The sequence below is a fragment of the Eutrigla gurnardus genome (assembly GCF_963514095.1).
Source record: "Eutrigla gurnardus genome assembly, chromosome: 6".
Lineage (NCBI taxonomy): Eukaryota > Metazoa > Chordata > Actinopteri > Perciformes > Triglidae > Eutrigla > Eutrigla gurnardus.
The window spans coordinates 17,592,472-17,609,635 of NC_139920.1; the positions used below are offsets into that span (position 1 = coordinate 17,592,472).

The 17,164-nt window shown below is 42.9% G+C and overlaps 3 protein-coding genes across 3 annotated transcripts in view; 2 read left to right on the plus strand and 1 right to left on the minus strand.

Moving 5' to 3' along the window:
• The window catches only part of prkaa2 (protein kinase, AMP-activated, alpha 2 catalytic subunit), a 456,922-nt gene that overhangs the window by 24,429 nt on the left and 415,329 nt on the right, over positions 1-17,164 (minus strand). The gene's annotated exons all lie outside the window — the stretch shown is intronic.
• LOC311015292 (flavin-containing monooxygenase 5-like) lies at positions 3,855-7,416 on the plus strand (the record flags this gene model as incomplete). Its single annotated transcript, XM_084012417.1, has 10 exons — positions 3,855-3,993; positions 4,115-4,299; positions 4,383-4,548; positions 5,431-5,573; positions 5,650-5,849; positions 5,997-6,132; positions 6,220-6,439; positions 6,529-6,601; positions 6,864-7,116; positions 7,267-7,416. The coding sequence occupies exons 1-10, from the start codon at positions 3,858-3,860 to the stop codon at positions 7,414-7,416; spliced, it is 1,662 nt and encodes a 553-aa protein (XP_083868543.1). The 5' UTR covers positions 3,855-3,857.
• Positions 9,249-16,068, plus strand: LOC311015314 (flavin-containing monooxygenase 5-like). The gene is made up of 10 exons (XM_084012455.1): positions 9,249-9,374; positions 10,165-10,329; positions 10,406-10,594; positions 10,755-10,920; positions 11,750-11,892; positions 12,216-12,412; positions 13,374-13,521; positions 13,598-13,805; positions 15,086-15,158; positions 15,239-16,068. The coding sequence occupies exons 2-10, from the start codon at positions 10,198-10,200 to the stop codon at positions 15,651-15,653; spliced, it is 1,671 nt and encodes a 556-aa protein (XP_083868581.1). The 5' UTR covers positions 9,249-9,374; positions 10,165-10,197; the 3' UTR covers positions 15,654-16,068.

Consider the following 17,164-nt stretch of genomic DNA (forward strand, 5'->3'; position numbering starts at 1 on the left):
ATTCAGGTACCAATATATGCTGAATCAGCATTCCCCCACATAAAGATTCAGATAACAATAATAAAGACGAGGATAAAGATAAGGATATCCCTGTGTAATTCAAGTTTACATGACAGCTTTTTGATCAGATATTTAAATCACAACCCATTCAAATAACAAATAAATGGCTTGTGTATTGTCATTTTAAATAGTGACAAAGAAACGGATAAATATAAAATGGGGAAAATATTGCAAATAAATGCATTTAATCTCTATTGTATTTGAATAATATGGTGTGATTGGTTAAATCACCTGTCAATCAAAAAGATGCATGGAAACTGTTTTGGCTTAGTGAACGGATCTGTATATTTGGCTGTTTTCACTGATATTGTGTACTGTTAAGATCATTTTACTGTGTAATAGTGGGATATTTTTAGTGTTAGTCAGAGGCACTTTGAAACCTATTTTTTGAATATTTGTTTTTTCTTGCGTAAGAGTAAGGTGATTGAGCTAAAAAAAACTAACTAGTAAAATCATATAGTAATAATGATAGACTGAAATATATAACTTGATACTAAATAAGAAAAGTAGCAATAAATTATAAATTCTGAATGAATAAATAATTTAAATAAAAGTACTTGAAAGTATAACCCAAACCTGATACAAAATGAGTTGAAGCAGATGAAACCAGGAAGAGTAAATTACTGAAACAGAAGAAACGGCATAATAAGAAAGGTGTTGGTAATCATTTCATTTTTTTTTTTTCCTCATTTCATTTTGGGATAATTTTATACATAGTTCTGGTTAAACTATTTCTACTTAAAAATAACATAACATTCTCTTACCTTTTAAATATATCCACCGTGTGTCCTTCTTGTGCAGACAGTTACCATATCTCTCCTTACGAACCAAGAACTCTTCTGATGATCTGGCCCTCACATTCCCTGATTGTGTGAATATTTAACTTGGCATAACTGACTCTGCTCTCACCTGGTTTACATCATACCTGACAAATCGCACCTTTTAGGTCACATGGAATGGCTCTATGTCCAAACCCTGTTCTCTGGACACGGGTGTCCCTCAAGGCTCAGTATTAGGACCGCTTCTGTTCTCACTATACACCAGATCAGGTTCTGTTATCACATCACATGGATTCTCCTACCATTGCTACGCAGATGACACCCAGCTGTTCCTCTCTTTTCCCCCGTCCTCTGACACTCACATTGCAACTCGCATCTCGGACTGTCTGGCTGACATCTCTTTCTGGATAACTGCACATCATCTCAAGCTTAACTTGAATAAAACCGAACTCCTCTTCATCCCAGGGAAAGACTGCCCTCGCATGGACCTGTTGGTCACTGTCGAGGGCATCACAGTATTGCCGTCGTCAACTGCGAGGAACCTGGGTGTAATCCTCGATGACCAACTATCCTGCACCCCAACATCACTGCTGTGGCCCGATCCTGCAGATTTGCCCTCTACAATATCCGCAGGATTCGGACCTTCCTCAGAAAGGATGCAACGCAACTCTTGGTCCAAGCACTGGTCATCTCCCGCCTTGACTACTGCAACTCTCTCCTGGCCGGACTCCCGGCCTCTGCAACTAAACCATTGCAGCGTATCCAGAACGCTGCAGCACGCCTTATCTTCAATCTACCCAAATTCTCCCATGTGACCCCCCTCCTCCGTGACCTCCACTGGCTCCCTGTTGCAGCACGCATCCAATTTAAGACGATGACACTGGCCTTCAGGGCCATCAATGGAACGGCACCCATCTACCTTCAAACACTGGTCAAACCTCACGCCCCGAAGCAAGCACTTCGCTCCTCTACTTCAGCTGGCCGGCTGGTACCACCATCGCTGAAATCAAACAAATGTCGCTCAGCAAAGTCCAGACTCTTCTCTGTTCTGGTCCTCAGTGGTGGAACGAACTCCCGACCAATGTCAGGACAGCAGAGTCATTTGCCATCTTCCGAAAAAGGCTCAAGACTCACCTGTTCAGACTTCACCTCGACTCTACATAGCATGACTCACTAACACCCCCCCCCCCCCCCCCCCAAAAAAAAAAAAACCTTACCTATAGCACTCTGATCATAGCACTGTCGCTCTTAATGTACTACGTTACTCAGACGAGGACCTAACACTTGTTCTATTTTTAGCTCTTACTTTATCGGCAATGATATGTTGTGGTTTCCGGTTTCCTTCTTTTGACAAATGTACTTATTGTAAGTCGCTTTGGACAAAAGCGTCTGCTAAATGACCTAAATGTAATGTAAATGTTATTGCGGTGTTAATTAAAAGACACCAGGTACTGGTTACGCCTGCTAACTAAAAGAAAAGACTGTGCGTCTCCAGTCAACGCCTCTTTAATGGTATTTGCTGAGATCATGCTCATCCCTTGGTGTTCACAAGACACCCAACACGCTCGGATCGAGGTAAGGACAAGAGCTGCTAAACTTGGACTTGGACATATTTTACTGTAGAATTCTGGTATTTTTTTAGTGCCATTGTTTGTAATATTTTAGCTAGATGTGTTATGTGGCCTATTCACGTGCATATGGTCAAACAGAAGAAGTTGTCTGCTGTATTCAAGGTGCAAACTTGTTATGTTTTGTTTTCTTTGCATATTTGGTCATAAATTTGAGTCTTTGCATGGATTGCAGAGCTTTGACTCTGAATATTTCAGCCAGGTCATTTTAAAGTTTCTCAGATCTGCTTTTCTTTCTGTTTTATGTTACTGAGAAAGTTTTACACAAGAAGTGAGTACAAAAGAGCTCAGTAACATTGCTTATATGTTGTATACAATCGAAAATATTATCATTAACATACGGAGGGATGCACAATGCAATGCAGTTGTAGCCTATTTGCTACACAATCAACATATGACGAACAAAAAGTGTTTTCCTGTGCTGCATTTTTTTTTAAATTTACATCAGAAGGAGTGTAAACAGCTGCACCATAAACAATTATCTGGGCAAAAACTTGGCTGGCATCGTAACATTAAAAGGCAAGTTTGAGTGGGAGCTCAGGAACAGGATCAGCATGTTTTTCCACATTCATGTCTTGGCACAAAATTTTAATATAGTTCCAGCACACACAAGCTATCAGCTCAGTGGTAAAGTGGGTAGGGCGTAATGTCCTCAACCAAGAGGTTGGCGGTTTGATGCTCAGCTGCTGTGGGGGATGAAACCTGCTAAAATAAAAAAATAATGACCTGATGATGTTGGGACCTCAAGGTTTGTGTCTAGTGTTAGTTATATGTGTTGATTGTTTTATTATATACATGCAAAAATAAATAAATACATTTGAAAATTAAATGAGTAAAAGGGAAAAGGAAATAGAGGAGTAAAAAATGAGAATTAAAATAAAGATAAATACAAGAACGTAATAAAACAGAAATGTCAATTCGTCACTTTTGTCAATTAATTAATGCCTCCATTTATGTTTTAAATCAATACGATTTTTTGTATATTAATGGAATATTCATTAATTAATATATTTTTGAAATTGTCAGCTTCTGTCTATAGTTGGGGTGGCTTTCAAGTAATTTCAATTATTTGCATGTATATGGCGTCATAATGTATACGTTTATGGGATATTGTTTAGATGAACTCATTTGACTTCGCCACAGTTGCATTCACACCAACCCGGCATATTATCCCAATCTGACAGGCCCATACACACACACACACACACACACACACTATTTATTTTTAATTATGGAATGCACTTCATCTAATTACTGAACTGTTTGATGTGGGTGGAACTGAAAAACATTTGGAATGATGTACATAAATGTGATGACATCGTCGACATATATATAATATATATATAATATATATATATATACATTGCCCTTTCCTTTGTGCAGCTCCATCATGGTGCACAGTGTAGCAGTAATCGGGGCGGGCCCTTCTGGTCTGACCAGCATCAAGGCCTGTCTGGAAGAGGGCATGGTGCCAACCTGCTTTGAAAGTAGCGACGACATTGGCGGAGTTTGGAGATTCAAAGCAAGTCACCACTGCAGAATAAATGACATTATTGCTTGCAAAAAAATGAAATTAAGTCACAATGAATTCTTACCACCGTTTTCCCTTTTGTCATGTTTTTCTAAACCTTATTTCTCTGCAGGAAGTGTCAGAGCCAAACAGGGCCAGCATCTACCGTTCTCTCACCATGAACTTCTCCAAAGAGATGGTTTCCTACAGTGACTTACCCGTCCCCGCCGATTACCCCAACTACATGCACCACTCCAAAATCCTGAAATACTTCAGGATGTACGCAGAACACTTCAAGCTGCTGCAACACATTCGTTTCCGGGTAATGAGATACAAATATCTACAATATCTTTTCCACGGTTTAAAACTATACCGACAAACTATTCTACTGTGTTTCTTATTTAGACCGCTGTGAAGACCATCAAACAGAGACCGGACTTTTCTAGCACTGGTCAGTGGGAAGTGGTGACGGAGAACAGAGATGGACAGGAGGAGAAACATGTGTTTGATGCTGTTATCTGCTGCTCTGGTCACTACAGCTACCCCAACCTGCCACTCAAAGACTTCCCAGGTAAAGACAGGTTTTACATACATCTTGCACATGTAGGCTTGCCCAGGCATAAACAATAGTGCTAATTTGGGATCATGCACATGGAACCCAAGAGCAGGCTCTGCACGAGATTTCTGCCTAAAGTTAAATCTGTCAAGGTAGTTTATTCTCTTCTCAGGAACACCCTGATCACATTCCCTCTGTTGCACATGCACACCTACACACTTGCGAGGCAAGAAAGCACAAAGACTTTGGGGAGAAGTCAAGTTAGTATTGAATATTAATGGGACATGAGAGGGAGAGGAGCAGAGATGAACTCAGTGTATCAAGTGAAGTCCCCTGGCAGTCTAGATCAATAGCAGCTGAACTAAGGGCTGGTCCAAGACGAGCCTGAGCCATCCCTTAGTATAAGCGTCTCCTCTTAAATGTGGGGAGGGTGGCTGCCGCCTGGACTGGAACTGGGAGATGGTTCCACAAGAGGGGAACTTGATAGCTGAAGGCTCTCCTACTTTTGGAGAATGGAATCACCAGTAACTCGGTTCTGGTGGGGTAATAGGGTACTACGAGTTCTTTAAGATATGATGACCATTAAGGGCTGTGATTAATATGATCTCCGTTTCACAACATTAGTATGATTTATTTTCCTAATAAAAGGAACTAGCCACCCTTAGTGGACTTTGGTGCTCTTAATACTACATACATTAAGTATCAAATAATGACCCCTTATCGGAGTTGGATGAATGCCCAGGGTGTCTCATACAAACAGTAAATGGTGCCTTGGGCATCGGCCAAGGAGCACTGATTAAGCATCAGGATTTGATGCCCTGGAAGTGAAACCAGGCTGCAACAAAATAGGGTAACACAATATATTTGTATATTGTTTATCATTCTGCTGTGTTGCAGGAATTGAGACATTTGAAGGAAAATATCTCCACAGCTGGGACTACAAGGGGCCCGAGGACATGTACGGGAAGAGAGTGGTGGTCGTGGGCATCGGTAACTCGGGAGGTGACATCGCCGTGGAGAGCAGCCGAGTGGCAGAGCAGGTATATTTTCTGATTGCTCCTGTCTTCATCCTTCTGACTGATAATTTACAAGAAACCGTTTGCTCTTGTTCTACAGGTGTACATGAGCACTCGTAGCGGTGCCTGGGTCATCCGTCAGGTTTCTGACAAAGGCCTGCCAGTGGACGTGAAGTACAACACACGCTTTGTCCACATCCTCTTCCAGTTGTTGCCGATCAACATTCTTAACTGGCTTGGCGAGAAGAAACTCAACACCATGTATGACCACACCATGTATGCCCTCAAACCCAAACACAGGTAGGTGCTGTCAGGACCACATAAGTCATTACTCTGCATAACGTCTTACTGCCTCACATTGTTGCTTAAGTGTGCACGGAATAAAATCCCAATTAAGCTGTGGATTTGACCTAAAGTATTTATTTTGAAGCATGTCTTCTTTCTCAGACTCTTCAGTCAGTCCCCAGTGATCAACGATGATCTGCCTGTAAAGATTCTGTCTGGCTCGGTCATCCTAAAACCGAACGTGAAGGAGATCCGTGGCTCCACCGTCGTGTTTAATGATGGCAGTGCTGTGGAAAACGTTAGAGAACATCCAACTATACTGGTTTTTCTTTTCGTGGCGATCACAATCGAAGCCTATCTCCATCTCATCTCTCTTTCTCGTCAGGTGGATACGATCGTGTTCGCCACGGGTTACATCTACGATTTTCCTTACCTTCCGAGAAGCGCCGTGTACAAGACCGGACACCGTGTGGGTCTGTACAAGCACGTCTTTTCTCCCAACCTGGATCATCCCACTCTGGCCGTCGTGGGTTTCATCCTTGCCCTTGGAGCCATCATGCCCCAAGCTGAAATGCAGGCTCGCTGGGTCGCACGCGTCTTCAAGGGTGAGGCTGCATTTTCAGTTCATCACCTGCCTTTAGTCGAGATACTTTCCAAGCAGTCTATTTACTTCTGTCTGTCTTTTGCTCTTCAGGACATAAAAAGCTGCCCTCAAACCAGGCCATGATAACGGCTGTTGAGAAGGACACAAAGGACATCGAGAACAAGTAAAAATCCTAATATTCCTATGCCTGACTACTTGTTGCAAACAACATTGACCACTCTTCTGTTATATATATAGTCAAACAGAACTTTGTTGCCCGAAACAGTTGGCGGGAGTCAAGCTGTGGGTAGGAAAACCAGACCAAAGGACTGAAAGACACAAAAATGCACCTGGAGTAATGTTTCCAAGCACCAGATTCGCTTTGGAGAACTAAATTTTACTGCAGCCGGGTCTGACAGTCTTTCAAATGTGTGATTCGTCCACAGCCACGTTGTATCAAAGTTGATGCCTCTGCACGTGGACTTTGTTTCCTACATGGACGACATAGCAGGAGAGATTGGGGTTCGGCCAAGTCTGTTCTGGCTCTTCTTCACAGACTACCCCCTGTTTAAGAGGGTTCTGTGGGGACCTGTCACGGGTTACCAGTACCGCTTGATGGGACCAGGGAAATGGGAGGGAGCCCGCGGGGCCATCTTCTCCCAGTTTGACCGCATGTTTCAGCCCCTAAAGACCAGACAGGTCTGAAATTCTACATCCAAAGCCTTTTATGAAATTAAATCAATGTAGAATGAACTTGTCCTGAAACCTTTCTGAACATGAAGTACTCTTTTTATTCAGTTCAACTGTCTGACCACCAAACTTCAACATAACATTTTCCCGTCTCTCCAGCTCGAGGACCAAGAGGCCTCCATTACTGGCCGCCTCCTTAAGCTGAGCCTGATCCTCATGACAGGAGGAGCTGCCATCTATTACATCCATGTGCGCAACCCAACCACCATCCCCACCCTGCTGTCCAACCTCCGTCCACAAATAGCCTAAACATGCCAAAGTAAAATGCGAAATGTATTGTTTCTAGATCTCTTTAGAAATGTGATTCAGTAAAGTTATCATTATGGGACGATTATAAGGGTCACTGAGCTGCTAGGTAATGCTAGAGGTATTCCTGTATCTTTATATATGTTTTAGAGGAAATGCACATTGTTCCTGTTGATATCCAAAATGATATCCATTATTTGCAGTAGTCCTGGTTGAACACTGAAAACTTGAGTCAGAGACACACATACAGTACATCAACCTTCAAACCCTTACAGTACTTTTCCCTGCAGGTAAAACATTCTTTTAGTTTGGCTTTGTGCGGCTTTACCAGCTGGGTCAAAGGTTAAAGTCTGTCTTGCAGGTGGCATTGTGTTTGTGAAAGCTTTGTGTTCAAATAGAAAGTCTGAACACAACATCCATCCATCCATTGTCTACCGCTTATCCTGTATTCAGGGTCACGGGGGGGCTGGAGCCAATCCCAGCTGTCATTGGGCGAAGGCAGGGTACCCCCTGGACAGGTCGCCAGTCTATCACAGGGCCGACATGTAGAGACAAACAACCATTCACGCTCACATTCACACCTACGGGCAATTTAGAGTCACCAATCAACCTATCCCCATCCTGCATGTCTTTGGACTGTGGGAGGAAGCCGGAGAACCCGGAGAGAACCCACGCTTACACGGGGAGAACATGCAAACTCCACACAGAAGGAACCCGGGGCCGACCCAGGAATCGAACCCAGGACCCTTGCTGTGAGGCGAGAGTGCTACCCACTACACCACCGTGCAGCCCCTGAACACAACATAACTTATGCAAAACACTAAAAGTAATTTTCAGTTCTGTTGTGTATCATTTTTTAGTTCTAGCTTCTGTGCAACTCACTTTCAAAAAACAAGTATATTTTGTGTAGGAGTGAAACATTTGGTCTGATTATGGCGCCAGAAGACAGATCATCTGCGTGCAAAGTCTTTATAGTGCAGAAGGTTTGTAATAAGGGAGTGTGAGAGCTTTAAATTGGTAAATAATACATTGCAACTTTTTTTTCTGGTCTGATTTGAAAAAAATACAAAACCCACTTGTAATGAGTAAGTAAGTATTTAACCACTTATTATTGATTTTCTGGGGGCCCTCCTTGGACCCGCGATCCGCAGTGAGGGTGAATATCCGTGTCACTATTAGCTTTAAGCTTTTCAGCATCACACACAGTTAAAAGTACCATATGCATTCAACACAGAAATATATTTGAATGTTGCACCTGTTGCACCAAAAACATGTATTGTCCGAATTGAACTAAAAAATGTTGAAATGAAAAAAAAGGTGGTGAGATGAGAAAGAAATGGGTGGCGTGGATAATTTAAGTATAGCTGGAAAAAAAAAGCCTTGTGTAAATTAACAATGTGCTTTCAGAATAATATTTAGACTATCATTAGTGTATGCCACTATGTGATATTCACTGTGCAAAAGCTTGTTTTGATTCATTATTCAGTTGTATTACTACTATTGCAAAGGGATTATTAAAAAAAGGTATAGTATAACAATGATAGGCCTATTTAATTCTCATTTTCATTTCTATTTCTAAGAACAAGAGACATTAGATACGGAAGAGACATCTTCTATAAACATGTTAAAATGCACCAGAATGTGGGAAATTGCATCTACTTAATTTCAAAATGTTCGGGGGGAGAACCCCCCAGACCCCCTAAACATAACCCCCCACATATCAAATGCTGCTGACGCCCCTGTGGCATGGTATGAGTTTCATACTGGCAAATAAATAAATAAATAAATAAAAATCCCCCTCCCACGGACGCGGCGGTCAAGGGTTGAAAGGTCACTTCGGGACACCAAAGTAAAGCACGGCGCCCCTCCTCACCCTCACTCCGCCCAGAATCCATGTGCAGACTGACAGGCAGCAGCAGGACCGAAGAGTCGTTTCCTTTCTTTGGATCGCAACAAAAAGGGTAAGAAAAACGCGCGTGCACAAACAAGAAGCATTGTAACGTTTTGCGTTGATTTGTGTTTACGGTGCTGTCGAACTAGTGTGCGGTCGAAACGGCGCTCTCTCGGGGTTTGTTGTCACCGCCCGCGCAGAGTCCCGTTTAAAACAACAACGACGACGACGACGACGTGGAAGTGACTTGCTCTTTCAGCCTTCCTTGAGGCAACGTAAACTAAGCTGAGAAGTGCTAGAGTGAAAATGCTGTAACTTTTTTGACGTCACTATAACTAGATGTTACGTAACCCCTCCCACCAGGAAAAAAAGATCGCAACAGAAAACAGAAAGCTGCATTTTACAGCTACACGTGTCACGCGAATAATAACATACAATAAGTGACACGACTCATTTTATTTTTTATGTATTTTTATTCCGTCACCATAGCAACATGCGGCTTCCCGTTGTCTGATTCCACGTGAACACAGCATTCGTAATTTCTGTCAATATTTGGCTACATATTAACTCATGGTGGACTTTGATTATGTGGTAAATGTCGGGGTCTTGTTCGGCTTTCTTCCAGACAGACACTGTAAATGACCATGGTGTGTACTGGTGTGTCTCCATATTAGTTGTGCATTGTTGTTTTGTGACAATGAAAGCTGTATATTTTACATGTAATATCTCATTATGAATGAGGTTAAAGGGCATCGTCGCTGCCAAATAAAATAAATTCAATCCTAATCGACCTGCATGTCAAGTGGTGGTGTGCAGCCCTGTGAATGCTTCTTGCTTACAGACAAACCTTTTTCCAGCAGACTGCCCCGGTTCCACCGTCACAGAGCTGCAGGATGACTCGTCGTGTGGCAGTAGTCGGAGCAGGTAGTTCAGGTCTGACCAGTATCAAGTGCTGTGTGGACGAGGGGCTGGAGCCCGTCTGCTTCGAGAGCAGCGATGACATCGGTGGTCTCTGGAGGTTTCAGGTGGGTCGGGTTCTTGTGAGTCCACAGTGTATTGAAGTAAGTTGGGATGATTATTGGCTGGGTGTTTGTATTGCAGGAGAATCCAGATCCAGACAGGGCCAGCATCTACCACTCTGTCATCATCAACACCTCCAAGGAGATGATGTGTTTCAGCGACTTCCCCATCCCCGAGCACTTCCCCAACTACATGCACAACTCCCTCATCATGGACTACTTCCGGATGTATGCTGACCGCTTCCAGCTCACCAAGCACATCCGCTTCAATGTGAGGATGCTTCTCTGACTTGTTTTACGCAACTCTGTCCTCGAAATGATGCTTACATTTCACCTCAATCTCAAATGTCAAAATGTCGCTAAATAAGACGACAGACGGTTGAATTTATAGTCAGGTGTTAAGGCCTTGTGTAATTGTGTCCCCCTCCCAGACCAAAGTGTTGCATGTGAAGCAGAGGTCAGATTTCTCTCATTCGGGCCAGTGGGACGTTGAGACGGAGGACAAGGATGGCAAAAGGCAGAAACACATTTTTGATGCCGTTATGATCTGTATTGGACATCACTGCCACCCCAACATGCCACTGCATGACTTCCCAGGTACCATTTGCAGGCTTTAAAGTATCTATATTTATTCACGCAAGTTTAAATATTTCAACAAATTTGCGTGACGAAAAATCCTGTCAGTGTTGAGATTCTCCTCCTGTCGTCACTGAATCAGAAATGGAGACTAAACTGGTCTGTGGTCTCCCAGAGGTCTACGATAGAACCTCACATTAGTCCAGAGACCAGACCAGACTATGTGGAGAAACCAGGGACTGTCTATGGTACAAACAACAAGGTCTCTGTCGTATTTATGTCTAGATGAAGGTTTAGTTAGCCTGCCTCTGATCAATCCGATCTCCATTCAGAAAACACGCATTTCAAAAGTTGTTTGCTTGTTTGAACAAAGTATGACTTTATACTTTTTACAAATTGTCATCATTATTTCGCATCATTTTTATCCATTCATTGCAATTAAATTGCAAAGAAATTATTTTGGGTTCATACCGCTGTAGTAAACCAGCTGATGTGTGTTTTGCTATTTTAGTGAAATTCAAAGAGAACCTCTGGGTGATAATATGAACTCAGACAGGATGTCGTTTAATTACCCGTCGTATCTGGGATTTCACAACATGTACGAAGCAGCAATAGTGGCTATTACAGCCATGATGGATGAAACATGGTTGGTGTCTATATGGAGGTAAGCTCCGCCTCCTCTCTGACGCAGTCTAGAGAATAAACACAACACCTGTGAATAACTCAAGGCGAACATGTCCTTCTCATTTTAGAGCTGCTTCAAGATCAGATCAAAGTCTTCTTACAGCAAAAGTAGAGAAGCATGTTCATGTCCAGCAGTCACAAGTGTGTTTTCTTTCTTGCTTTCTAGGAATTGACACTTTCAAGGGGAAATTCTTTCACAGCCGAGATTACAAGACTCCAGAGGAGTGGCGTAATAAAAAGGCGGTAGTTATTGGAATAGGAAACTCTGGAGGAGACATATCAGTGGAGCTGAGCAGAGTCACCAAGCAGGTTCGGATTAGTTTCTTACATTCAGCAGCTGGACAGTCAAACAATGTGTCGGACAAATCCACAGCGCCGCTATTGAAAAGAAAAATCCGGAAGTTAAATTTAAGACAAATGCACCCAATATGATCATAGATGTGCTGTTCTGCATGCAGCTAGCATTTAGAGAAATTATGTCAAAGCTGAATGTGTTTTTACAGATACAGTCTCTTGTTTTGAGTCCAACTTTATAAATGCTACATTTTTATATCATATTTCACACCAAAACTTTGCAACCTGTCGATATAAGATAAAGATTGTTACTGTCCTATCATATCTCCTCCCCCCAGCTCTACCTGAGCACTCGAAGAGGAGCCTGGGTTCTGAACCGAGTCGGGGACAACGGGCTTCCCATTGATATGCTTTTTAACAGGGTGCTGCGTTTTGTAATGAAAATCCTTCCATTCGGGGTCTTCTCTCGTCTTGGAGAGAACCAGCTCAACCGACGATTTGATCACGCACTGTACAATCTGAAGCCGAAGCACAGGTGCTGTATTTATGTCCGTGTTTTAATTTCTTTCTTTCACAATTGTATTGCTATCACAGCCGTAGCATCGCTTCACCTTGCGATGGCTGACAGTCCAATGAAATTTGCTCAAGGTCCCCAGACAGTGGATCTGAACAGCCCACTATGATACTTCTTCGGACCACCGTGAGGACAGGATGTATTTTTTTTCCCCCCTGTGTTTCAAGGTTGAGTTTGAAGTGCAGAGGCAGAGAGGTGCGGCATACACAGTGTGAAGTGGACAGGTGCATGCTGGTGCTCCACAAACGGCTGATTAGACCTGCTTATCTAAAAGCAGCAGTTCATTGAGGCAGTCAAGGCACTTCAAAACCCTGAGGATGCGTTGAAAATCTAACATACTAACATTCTTAGTACGCTGAAAGAGTATTTTTTAGATTCTTTTAATAGGAGCATAAATATCCCACAATGCAATGCGGCAGCGACATAACAAGTCGACAGTGTAACATAACATAGTGCTTCAATGTAAGTGTAAGATTACACTTTGCTAGGCTATATATACATATACTTGGACACACAGGTTACCATGGTTACACATCTTCAACCGGCTCTCAGGAAGCGACGTGGTAATTACAGTTCAGGGTGTCTGAAGAGATACTTCCTGCTGTTTTTTTACACATATCACATACGGTGTGGGATGTGATTTCGGACAGAGATAAGACTTTTCTCCTCATTAGCAGGAGTAATGCAGTGTGCGTTTCTAATGGTGCCTATTTCCCAAAATGTAAACTTATTTAGGCACAGAAACGGTAACTCGGTTACAAAAGTAGCATCATGATAACCCCCCCTCAGTAGAATAATAATAATAAGCATGCAATAAATTCATAAGTTCATTCTGTGCATCGTGTCACCTGCGATGCTTTTAACCTTTGGGTCTTGTATTAATTAAAATGATTGCAACATTCATGTGAATTTAAATCCACAGGTTGTTCAGCCAGCACCCCACGTTGAATGATGAGCTTCCCAACCGCATCCTGTCAGGAACAGTTCAGGTGAAACCCAACATCCGCAGGTTTCAGGGCTCCAGTGTGGAGTTCGCTGACGGGAGCGTCGTGGAAGATGTCGACCTGGTGGTAGGTTTGATTATTACACAGTTAATAGTTAGTCTGCTTGGGTGTGTGTGACTGAGACGAGTCTCCCGTCTCACAGGTGTTTGCCACAGGATACAGGTTCTCCTTCCCGTTCCTGGCCTCGAATGTGCTCTCGGTGACGGAGAACAAAGCCTCTCTGTACAAGTATGTGTTTCCTCCTGAGTTGGAACGATCCACTCTGGCTATCGTCGGTCTGGTGCAGCCGCTGGGAGCCATTATGCCCATCTCTGAGATGCAGGCCAGGTGGGCCACGCGTGTCTTTAAAGGTAAGAGCTCTTTCAAAACATGCCTGAAGAACTTAAGACTTGGCGCTGTGCTTCCTTGGGTCCTGGTGGAATAGTCCTGTCATAACATGGCTGCACACATGTCATGACTACTTGCAATCAGAAACACCAGTGAAGCACTCCTACAGTCTGGTCGATGGGGAAAAACATCAGAGAGATGTTTTATTTGAAAAGGCTGTCATGTAGACAAGCCAAAAATGTAGCCTGATTTTTTTTTTTTTTTTTAAACTGGATTTATTCATCCTTTATTTATGCAAGTAAGCCTCATGGTTTATGATCATCTTATTTTGGTTGAGTTTACATGTCCATTCCTTCTCATCAGTAAAACAAACTTTTCCGGTTAGTTTCAATGTTAGGCTGCATTTATCAGAACGAGAATCAGTATGTTCAAGAGTCAGCCTCCCTCTTGTGGCTCAAAGGTGCGTTGCAGATATAAATGTTAAAGGAGTCATCACCAGGAAATCGCAATTTCTCTTGTTAAAACATGCATATCTGTGTTTGACCTCAGTTGAAACTTGCCTGAAAGGCTGGAGTTTGAAAGTGGCGCCGTTTTTTCGCTTCTGCTCTTTTTCCGAACAGGAATAGCACACAAGGGTGTGCATTCCTAAAGCACGAGATTTTGATTCTGCGCCTACGGTGACGTCACCGTGGAGGCTACTTGCATAAGCCCACCCCTCTTTCACCACCCAACCCCCCCCCCGTCCGCTACCTGACGTCCTGCTGTAAACGTGTCTCTTCAACCGTCTCTGGCTCTTCACTCTCCGGTTCGGGTTCCGACTCTGGTTCGTACATAAATGCCTGAATTCCGTAAGGTTCGTCATTTAGTGTGTGCGCCATGACAGGGGGCTGTTTATGTTTTGGAGTCTGCATGCAGGCAAGCCCCCCCGGCTCTGTCCTTCCTGCGGCGAATCAACGCGCGCCTCATTACATATTATACAATGCACATCCGGACCAGTCAAAACCTCGCGCGTAATCTCGCGTGATAAAATCGCGGTACGAAAAAGGGTCAGAACAAGCTCAATGTTTGATTAAATTTTTTTTTTTTTTTTCTAATAAGTTTTACGAATTGATCCAAAGCGATCCAAGGGGGGCTGGATACGTATAAAACCAGGTTATGACTCCTTTAAAAGACTTTGCAAGAAAGTCTGCAAATCTGGTTGGCAGTGCTAATTCAATCTCCTGCGACCCGTCTTCCGGGTCCCATCTCCAGTCTTTGGGAATAACAAACCACCGTGTCACAATGTCTCTAAATGTTCAAACAGGCTGCATCAAGCTTCCCTCGACGGTTTCCATGCTGAAAGACGTCCAGTGCAAGCAGGAGACGATGGCTAGAAGGTGCTGCAGCTCAACTTTGTGATTAGTTGCACCTCAAAGGCACCAGATCTTGTTTTGCTCAACATGATCTCTTCTTCCAGGTACGTCTCCAGTCAGAGACACACCATCCAGGTGGACTACATCAGCTACATGGATGAGATAGCAGGGCTGCTGGGGGTTCGGCCCAACCTGCTGCGCCTGCTGCTGACCGATCCCAGGCTGGGACTCAACGTGGCGTTCGGGCCCTGCACGCCATACCAGTATCGCCTCAGAGGGCCGGGCAGATGGGCTGGAGCACGCCAGGCCGTCTTGACTCAGTGGGAGAGAGTGACTCGGCCCATGCAGACCAGGACCTGTGACGACCCCAAAGGCGAGAGATCCTTGATGTGGCCTCTGATTCTGTCTGCTGCTGCCGTGGGTTTAGCTGCCTACGTCAACAGGAGCAACCTTCCAGCTTTGCTACAGGATCCCACTGCGCTGTTCGACAACATCAAAGTTTACCTGCCGTCACAGTGATGTGTTGGTCATACTCGTTCCACTCTAAATGTGTTTAACACATTTATCATAACAGCAGTTGTATTCACCATGCTACCGCAAAACACACAGCAAATATAGTCTGAAAATGAAGCCAAAGACCCACCGATGTTAATATATTCTACATAATCCACTATGTAATTGATCAGATAATCCTGTCATATGATTGCAAGGATCTCTCTCTGACATCTTTGTTTTGTATTACTTATTAATATCAAGATGAACACATACCTCTGACTCAAACAATCTGATGAAGTTGGATTTACTGAGTTAAAAGGGGTGAAAAAACAGGTTTGTTAATGTTTTAATGTCATTTATAATTACATTATTTTTTTTAATTTGCATTTTTTTTTTACCTAAATGTCCACGATTGTATAAATAAAAAGCCTCGAAATCACAGGTGCTTTTGTATCATTTCCTTATTAATCAACGTGTCCTTTATTAAAAACTGCGTAAATATCTAACGTCAGCTAAAAAAAAATTAGGATAAACATGTCCACGCCCACTTAAGAGACAGGAAGTGCGTCCACGCTCACAGACTTTGATGCGCGTTCCCGTCAAGTTCCGAGTGTTTAGTGCTGTCACATCGTCAGGTGCACGAGGGCGCGCTCGCGGACTTTTTCTGAGCCCTATACGCCCACATTCCGTAAGTCAGCATCGATGCAGACCGTTGCCTGACGGAATCACCCATATTTCAGTTTTGCGACGTGAAACGAGGTCCGTCTTCTTCGTCTTCCGATTTTAGGGTAGGTTGGAAAACAGCTTTTTGCTGCATTACTGCCACCTACTCATCTGGAGTGTCCACCAACAAAACAAAGATAGCAAATTAAACAAAGAAAGAAATTAAACTACTAAATCCACTTCATAAAAATATCTCAAATTGTAGTCTTGTTGATATTTAATACTCCAGAAGGGGAGTCCAACATTGGCCACTAACTATGGTTAGTTTTGCATGCAGGTGATGTGCCAAAGTTCACATTCCAGTTTAACTTGGAAACAGTCCATGCTTCCTCCTTCTGTGCACATTCTGATTTTGCATCACACCAGGTGAGTGATTTGCAGCTTTGTGTGGGTGGATTGGAAAATTGGATTTGGTTAAAGTGTCATGTCTCATTATTTGATATTTGAAACAGGTTTCTGCAAACTCAACATGATACACAGTTTACTGTATATTCTGTATTGGATTTGAAGCATTGGGTTGCTGTTCTATACTGTGATTTGGATACTTGCATGTTCATTTGATTAAGCAGCCTGTAATCTTATACATTGTTCTATATGCTACTTAGGCCACCCCAAATAAACTTTTTTTTTTATTATCTGTGCAATTATATATAATTATGTTCAATATATATGTTTAGTTAAACATTTGTCAGGGGCCATGTACAAAAAAACAGTAATCTCATACATTGTACCACATGTAGCTACAAACTCATTTCACATGTTACAATTTACTTGATGTTGTATGATATTTAATGCAACTTTAACAAATGATT

What these genes read in the sequence shown, in the direction of transcription:
- LOC311015314 (XM_084012455.1), top strand. Translation starts at nt 10,198, where the DNA reads ATGACTCGTCGTGTGGCAGTAGTCGGAGCAGGTAGTTCAGGTCTGACC. An exon ending in CCAAGCACATCCGCTTCAAT is followed by an intron (nt 10,595 to 10,754) that starts GTGAGGATGCTT and finishes TCCCCCTCCCAG; the next exon opens with ACCAAAGTGTTGCATGTGAA. An exon ending in AATCTGAAGCCGAAGCACAG is followed by an intron (nt 12,413 to 13,373) that starts GTGCTGTATTTA and finishes TTAAATCCACAG; the next exon opens with GTTGTTCAGCCAGCACCCCA.